Source organism: Montipora foliosa, chromosome 13 (genome assembly GCF_036669935.1).
Source record: "Montipora foliosa isolate CH-2021 chromosome 13, ASM3666993v2, whole genome shotgun sequence".
Taxonomy (NCBI): domain Eukaryota; kingdom Metazoa; phylum Cnidaria; class Anthozoa; order Scleractinia; family Acroporidae; genus Montipora; species Montipora foliosa.
The window spans coordinates 27,041,632-27,050,322 of NC_090881.1; the positions used below are offsets into that span (position 1 = coordinate 27,041,632).

General features: G+C 38.8%; 1 protein-coding gene across 1 annotated transcript in view; it reads left to right on the forward strand.

Moving 5' to 3' along the window:
• Positions 1-1,236: 1,236 nt before the first annotated feature.
• LOC137982679 (beta-secretase 1-like) overlaps positions 1,237-8,691 on the forward strand; it is a 19,949-nt gene continuing 12,494 nt past the window's right edge. Inside the window, exons 1-6 of the mRNA XM_068829807.1 lie at positions 1,237-1,796; positions 3,644-3,732; positions 3,960-4,176; positions 4,644-4,775; positions 5,767-5,901; positions 7,742-7,843. Coding sequence (XP_068685908.1) covers positions 1,593-1,796; positions 3,644-3,732; positions 3,960-4,176; positions 4,644-4,775; positions 5,767-5,901; positions 7,742-7,843 — 879 coding nt within the window. The 5' untranslated portion in view covers positions 1,237-1,592. The remainder of the gene's footprint in view (positions 1,797-3,643; positions 3,733-3,959; positions 4,177-4,643; positions 4,776-5,766; positions 5,902-7,741; positions 7,844-8,691) is intronic.

Sequence of the window (8,691 nt, forward strand, 5' to 3'; positions counted from 1 at the left end):
AATACAGGATGAGAAGTTGTTGAAAGGTGATTGTAATAAGTTTTTCGGATGATTTAGATCTGATCTTGTAATTTTTGGATGAACGGAATTAAAGAAGCAAGTAAGACTGTGGGATTTGAATAAAGTCTCTTTTCAAAAATAGAAATAATAAAAAATCTCGTATCCTGATAACCCCTAACAGGCCTTTGTTGTTTACATTGCAAATTTAGTAACCTTAGGAAAAAGGGTTTTTACAACAAACAACTTCAAGTTAGATTACAAATTTATCTTTCTGGTAATCTCTCGCCATTTTCCGAAGTTTACCTGTAGATGAAGTTCACTGTAACTGGAGAATTTGTGTTAACTGTTTGTGCATCCCACGGATACACCGTTATAGGCGTCTTGTTTATGTTTAAGGCGAATGTGTGGTCCCCGGTGGGGTGAGTACAATGACCTTTCGTGATATTACGACCAATTTTTCCTCTCCCGTCATTCTGCACGGGCAGGAGTGTAGGAGGCTGCTGAAATCGAGGTTAACAATCATCCCCTGATAGCTGCGCTTGACAAACAAAAACTTCAACAATCGGCCGATTAAAAATTTACGGTTTATTATTGGTCTTCCCTTTGTCCTTATAGTCACACCACACGACTTCGAAAAGCGCTAAAATGGTTTACAAGACGAAGTTGAAGCACTTTGTGTGCTTACAACTCAGAAATTTGGTTTTTGTGTGATATTAAAGGAGAATTATGTAGATCCAGGACGATGTTATCTGCCTTGGTCTTTGGGATCTTCAGAGCTTTCCCAATCTCCACTTATTAAACGTTCTGATTCTACTAATTACATTAACTTGTGCATCCAGCGAGAACGACTATTGTCGCCTTTTGTATATTTTCAAAAGGATATTGAAAGATATTGAATCTATGGAAAACGGTCATTTCCGTCCTTAAGCGGTCACGCCAAAACGCAGGCTGCAGACTGTGCAGACCGTGCAGACCAGGGGTAAAATATGGTGTTACCCTCACTATTATTGAGAGCTAACCGTAAACAGGCTAACCTGAATGTTATTTAGGCCTAATTAGGCTAACCGAATGTTATTTAGGCCTAATTCAGGCTAAACGAATTTTCATTTTACAGACGGTCTGCACAGTCTGCAGTCTGCGTTTTTCAGTGTCCCGTCCTTATTGTGTGACTGCCATCAAAAATAAACTGTTTCTGTTTATAACTCGAAAAATAACAAAGATCAGTTTGCACGATTTAGATCCGAGTGGCGGAAAAAGAGATAATGAAGGTTCCGTTTTCAGCAAAGAGAAGTAGAGCATTGAACTTAGAAGAGAAAATGATGCTCATTTGTTGCAATGTTCATACTCTATAAAGAGACGTGACGTCTTCTAACCGGAAGTGAAAAGTGATAAGTAATACCATTCCATATTGCATGGAAACCACGCCTTCCCGAAAAAACATGGAGCAATCAATAATATCTTCCGCGAAATATACTGCAGTGGTGAGCTTGGATTTTATATGAGGCCTTAGCGCCAGTTTCATACATTTGGGAACTTTAAAGAAAGCGAAGGCAAACTGCGAAGAATCTCTGTGCGATTTCACGGAGTACGCAATGCGGCAAACATGTCACGTCTTTCTTGTGCTCATCTTCTGCTTAAAGTTGATTTCGGGAGGAAAGAAAGGAAGCTACAGAGTTCCTCTTCTTCGCAGTAAAAGGGATTTGAGAGATAGTCGTGGAAATCCCACAGAAAACTTGAAAGGTCGCCCCGGACAGGGTTATTATATCGCCACCGATCTTGGAACACCAGCACAGCGAGTGAGTTTTGAATTGAAGCTCTATTAATGCTTTGTACGTTATTCAAACTTTTTGGTGTCATCGATTCGAGTGTTATGCGATACCAATACGATTCCTTGTCCCTCTCTGGACTTTATGGAATATCTTGGCACAATATCAGTGTGTTTAACTTCCCAAGAACTTCCATCTATGCCGAATAAATTATATATTGGGAATGTCATTAACAAAAGACTCGGGAAGTTGCGCGATATTAGCCCTCTTCAGACGAATGGTCATAAGATCCGGCGTTTGATCGACATCTTTTCGATTATATTTTACAAAAAGACAGTGTTTGATTAAGGGAGAAGGATTTCTCACATTCTTTAGTAGCGTGGTAAAAACATATCGAGACTGCAAGCTGCTCTCATTTTGTTAACATCTTTCTGAAGCATTGATCTGTACTGTATGGGGGGCTTTCTCTTCCTTCCAGGATAGAAGTCAAAATCTTACTTTCTGACAATACCGAATCTTTTCGTGGTCTTGATTTGAAAGGAATACATTATAAGTTTATTCATTGATACATTTCGGCGTACTTGTATTAACGAAATGAAAGGAAATGGCACGCTATTTAAAACTAAAAAAAAGAAGCACCTTTTGAGAAAATTAAACGCTTGCAGCTGTTTCCATTCGAATTCGTTGATAGTGAGGTGTGACTCCTTCGAAACAAATAATGCAAAGGTGACCTGTATGAAATCAATTGCCATTAACTGAATTGATTTTCATGTGTTTAACCCATTGGCTCCAAGGATTGACTCTCGCTCTGTCTAATATGCCAGATAATTTTACTACAGGTAATTTATTTATATCTGTCCTTTTGGAAACATCAGTTGATTTAATTATGCGAAACATAAAATTACAGAGTACTATCCCTTGCCTCTTTAGTCAGTGTCTGTCCTTGACCCTGCATGAAAGCTTCAGTTGAGAGCTCTTGCTTCTCACCAATGTGTCCCAGGTTTGATTCACGGGAATTTGCATCAAATGTGGGTTCTTTAAAATGACAGCATTATTCATTCTCTGTTGAGATACAAACTGAAATCAAATACAACAATAACATTGAGAAGAATAATTTTCCTGTGATGATTTTAAGCACAAAACACCGTGGAACATTAAAGAAAAGAAAGGAACTTTATTTAAGTGTCTAGTCATTCGAGTGCTGGAGTGTAAATAATTGGGGACACTGTAAACTGAAGTTGAAAATTTATGAAAAATCAAGTCAAATGTTGGTTTTTTGAGGAGAGGAGAAAAACCTCTCGGTGCAGAGAAGAGAACCAACAAACTGAACCCACTTATTACGCCGAGTCTGGGAATCGAACCCAGGCCACATTGGTGGGAGGCGAGTGCTCTCACCACTGCACCACCCCTGTGCCCCAATCTACTCACTTTGGGGAGTAGAGGACATTAGAGGACGTGGTCCTTGTCATGGTGTTGTGACCTTTGCAGTGTAACATGTACGGTACAAATTATTTAATAAGTCTCCTAGGATTCCAATACATCACTGGGTTATTGATAAAAATTGCATTATCTTTCTTTGGAATACATGTCCCAACACGAGACATCTGCTCAAGTAACTCTTCTTATATCTTTGTGTCATGAGTGAATGCACAGTCACTCATGGTCTCCATTAGGTGTGTGAGCAAAGGGACTGATAGCTTCTGCTAGTGCTTTATCACTCCCGATTTCAACCTTAGTTGAATGATCTGTTAAAGTGAACTTTAGTAATTAAATTTTAAAGAAATTGCCCTAAATGTCATTATACTGAAAGTAATTAAGTAGTATTTACTTTTGTCTTGAGTCTCTGAAAATTTCATTCAATCTTTTTTTTTTCACAGATCAATGTACTTGTGGATACTGGAAGCAGCAACTTTGCTGTCGCAGCATCACCACATCCATATCTTCCTTTCTATTATCACGCTGATAAGTAAGTACACCCTAAGATAATTATAAAGCTGAACCAAAGAATGATTTATGCATAAATTAATACAAATTAGAAAAGTTAAACATAAATATGAAATTTAAATTTGTTCTTTGAAAAAAGGACCCTTTTCCTATTTCCACAAGCTCTCTCCCTCTGAACAAGGATCTGTACCTTGAGATCTGCATTAAACTTTGCTGATTGTTTTCGACAATAATATTCTTTTCACGAAGGTCAACTTCATACAGAGATCTAAACAGACCTGTAGCTGTTCCTTACACTCAAGGAAACTGGGAAGGAGAGTTGGGTTCAGACCTCTTGCGGTTTGTGGAGGGACCGAATGCCACTGTGCGTGTAAATGTGGCAGCCATCTTGTCATCTGAGAATTTTTATATCAATGGCTCCATGTGGGAAGGAATTCTTGGCCTCGGATATACAAGGCTATCAAAGGTAAGATGCTGAGCCAGATTTGGCTGAACATGACCAGAAAGGGGTAAGGTGGGGTGGGAAAGCATATACCTGTAGTTTTTGCCATTGAATGATATTATTGTTTTTAACCAACTGGTGTAAAATATAACCCCCCCCCCCACTTTTTTCCTTCAATGTTGTTTTCTCTCAAAGCTTTCCCTCTCCCCTTACACTTCTGTGATCCATACCAAAACCTAGTGCCCCCCCCCCCCCCACCCCAACTTTCAAATGAACTCCACGGCCCCTGTTTGTAGGTGTATATTTTCCTTGCCATTTGAAGGCCCATGGTTAGATTGCGAAGATTTGCCAGCCATAAGACCAGTCTTTATCTCAGATTTGACTGCCAAAAGGCAACTGCATTTCTCAGGCAACCCCTGCCAACTTCCATTTAGCATTATTATTGTTAGTTTTCATACTTTGAACTTCACTATTTTCCTTATCTCTATCAGCCTGATTCAAGTGTTCTGCCAGTCTTTGATCAGTTTGTCAATAGTGGTGTTGTTAAGGACTCATTTTCAATGCAGTTGTGTGGAAGCAGTGAAATTGATTTTTCATCTGAGCCAACTGTAGCTGGAACTATGGTAAGTGGCTTACAACTTTGATTCTGATATTATTGTGCAGGTACACTGTATACTGTATCTATACTGTGCCAACATTGTGCCAGGTAAGATAATTAATTAAGAAAACATTATTTCTGGTAAGTTTGCTAAGTCGGCTTGTTTACCATGAAGTCAGAACTTGACTTGACGTACAACCAATGTACATTGTACAACTGCTGGGTTTCCATGCTCTTTTCACAAACACTCGCTGAAAGTGCCATGTTGCCTCCTTAAAATGTAAGTAATAGATCTCTATAATACCCTGCCACTAAAATCTGGAACTTAAAAACCTCCTCCCATAGTCCTGCAGTCATCTAATTTGCACATGGTTTTGGCCAGACTCCTGCAGGCATTAAATTTGATTTCAACATGTTTTTAGACTAATATCTTTCATTTTTACTAAAAGCTAAGAGTGTAATCCACGAAAAATTACACCAGGCTTGATCATGCACTTCTTTCAATGTCACTGGCCTGAGCGAATGCTTGGCCTATTTGACATGAAACGTTACTGTGTATTGACATAATTTATACATGTAGATGCTACAGTATCATATTCCTCATTCTTTGTGCGTTACCTGCTATAAGTAGCATTGTGTACAACATAACTTGATTTCACTTAGCTTTCAACTGCGGGAGTGTGGGAGCACTAGCCATACACTTGCAGAATTCCACTTAGTTCATGACTGCGGGAGAGAGGGACCAACAGATTTATTCCGGGAAAAAATGGCAGGGTATTCTAGAATTGCTTGTCTTTTTTCAAGTAATGACACCAATACTGTGGAATTCCTTACCTGAAGAAGCTAGAGAGTTATCTTCAATAATTGAATGTAAATCTGTATTTATGTATAACATTTCCCTTTGATGAAGCTCATACAATGTACATGTATTAGTAACTTTGCTCATGTACTGCACCAGCACACTAGTAACCATTTATGTCACCATTGCTTAAGAGAACATTACCATCTTTTGTCAGGTGTTTGGTGAAGTTGATGATGAACTTTACGAAGGTGATCTTCTTTACACTCCAGTTGTAAAGAAATGGTATTATGAAGTTGTCATAACAGATATAGCAGTGGGTGGGGAAAGCCTAAATTTGGATTGTAAGAAGGTAATGAAACTTACATGTATGGTATTTAAAAAATTAAAACTGCAGATAGCATTCATGACTAAAGTATATAATAGTACATGTACATGTACTTGTTATGGATGGAATCTCCCACTTTTACCATGGGAGACTATAATGAGACTTATTGACTGAGTGGGAGGGCCGGACGGGAAAATATTTGGCCTGAAGTCGTGGCATACAGGCTGAGCACAGCGTTGTCTGTGCGCCATTTCCGAGGGCCAAATATTTTCCTTTCCGGTGCGACCTAAACTCGGTCAATAAGCATTTTATCATATTGGCTCTTTACACTATTTATGAGCACTCAAAAGATGAAGTTATTTCCCTTTAGGTTTTCTGGCTTTAAATTACTTGGATGTTTAAAAGCAACGAAATCCCCTAACATTGCATCGCATGGAGCAGTACGTTTTCCTAGTAGGGCTCTATGGCTTTTTCCAGCCCTGCTCACGCTAACGTGTACAGCCCTCATACGGAGATTTTCCCAATAGTTTTGCAATGGAAGCCTGTGCGGGGTCGTATGGGCCATATGATAAAATGGAAAATTAGACTGAATGGGATGATTAATAATTTACTGTAATTATTATTATTATTATACCCAACTGGGGAAATACATGCACCAAACAACCTCCTGGTTTTGAGTGCATTGTAACTGGCTCAGTCTGTAACTGGGCAGGATGAGATGCAAACTGGATTTTGATAAATGTCATGAATTGTCCTCTTTTGAAGAGCAGTCGTGGCTCAGATGGCTAGTGGCGGCTTTTGGAGCGAGAGGTCCCTGGTTCGATCCTAGGTGACTTCAACGTCTGTTTCGACTTTCCTCTGATCCGTGCAGCTATAGCTTTAAATATCCTTGAAACGGAGCAGTGACAGAGGGAGGGGGTAAAAGGCGCACCGTCGGCTTCCATTGATACCAGCCTCATAGCTGAAGGAACTACCGACGTTAAATAAAGTGGCTTTACCTTTACCTTTTACCTTTTAACCCATTGACTCCAGGGAGTGAGACTAATCAAATGACAGACTTTACTCTGTCTGACGCCAGACGATTGTACTCATCAACTGGGGCGTCGTACGGCACCTGAGGAGTTAATGGATTAAGTACATGACAATGTAAAAAACCAAATAATGTATAACCTACAGATTTTTTACAACAGCAGAGCTTTGAATTTCTCATACCTTTTACCCTATACCTACACAGTACACTGTATGATCTACAACAGAGTTATAGTATGTTTATTTCAGTCCAGTTTATTGCTCTTGAGTTAGGTTACCAGTATTGTTACATGTATCTAGATGCAAGTAACACTGATGATGACTAGAAGGGTAAGGGGACGCTTTTTGACATTCCAGGGGTTTCAATAACTTTTGAAGTAGATGCCTGGGCTAATCAATGCAAGCGGCGGTCACCCTTTTACCAGGATTTGAGTGAAAATCAAGGCAGAGTAGCTGGCAGTGAGAGGCAAATTTCTGACAAACAGACGGCGGTATACCGCCAGTGACCAGCTTCTAATGAAACCGATTCCTTCTTGAAGTTTTGAACAGTTCCTTGATCAGTGAAGGCTGATCTCACGAACTTCTGCTGTGTGAATTTTTAACCCTTTTTCGCCTGAACCGACCTGAACTGGCCATACTTAGTATTTTATTCTGTCTAACACAAGACAATTTTACTCGTCAATGGGGAACCCCCAGGAGTAAATGGGTTAAGCAGATCAAACCTGTGTGTACCATAGAGAATAGGGGGCATTCTTTCAACTGTCTGGAAGAAATCTGGCAACAGCAGGGTTTTTCAGACTAACTTAAAAAATAACATTATTTTTGTTTTCTCTAGTATAATTACGACAAGACAATAGTGGACAGTGGTACAACAAACCTTAGAGTTTCAGAAGAAGTGTTTGATGGAATTCTGGATCGACTCAAAAAATTTGACAAAGTAAGAATACATTAAGATCAGATTGTGAATGTCACAGTAATGGCTAAATTGGAGAATAGTAAGATAAGAGCTTGAGATAAACTAGTCCTCTGATTATCCAACTCAACAATTTCAGATTCTCCTATTTTTCTGATTCTTTGATTCATCCAATTTTCCAGACTTCAGTTCCATGATTCTCCCTCTATTTTTCCCATTCCTCTGACTCAAGTGCCCCTTGCCCTACCGTGAATTTATGTACTGTTCACAGCCCATGCATGCTGTATACATGTATGCCTGTTACAATTAGGATTTAACTTACCATAATTCGAGCTGTGATTTTGATTATGTGACAGACGCCCATTGCTTTGATGTTTTTCTTTTTTTATGTAGACACACCGTGTGCCTGTCGGCTATTCAATAAAACACACAAGTAGGACTATAATTTTGATAATGAAAAAACAGTGATATTCTTTAATCATTCCTTTGGCAATGTAACTTGTATAATACAAGATTTATAAATATTTGTCACTCAGATTTCCAATTAAATAGAGCAGTATACAACTGGAAAGTAACTACCTTACCATTAAACGTAACAATGGTATTATTTGTACTGTTACAATATTAATAAACTACAATTTATATTGAAAAAAAAAAACATCCACGAATTGGGCGTCTCTGTCACACAATCAGAATCACAGCTAAAATTATGGTAAATTAAATCCTTATTGTAACAATGTCCTGTTCTCGAAAGGTGTGCAAGCAAGATAACTTCTGTGTGGCATAGAGTAATCGTAATATGAAGTGATAAAATCGCAGAATCTGAAGAATCACACAATCAGAGACTTTTTGCTAATTGGTGAACAAAAAGA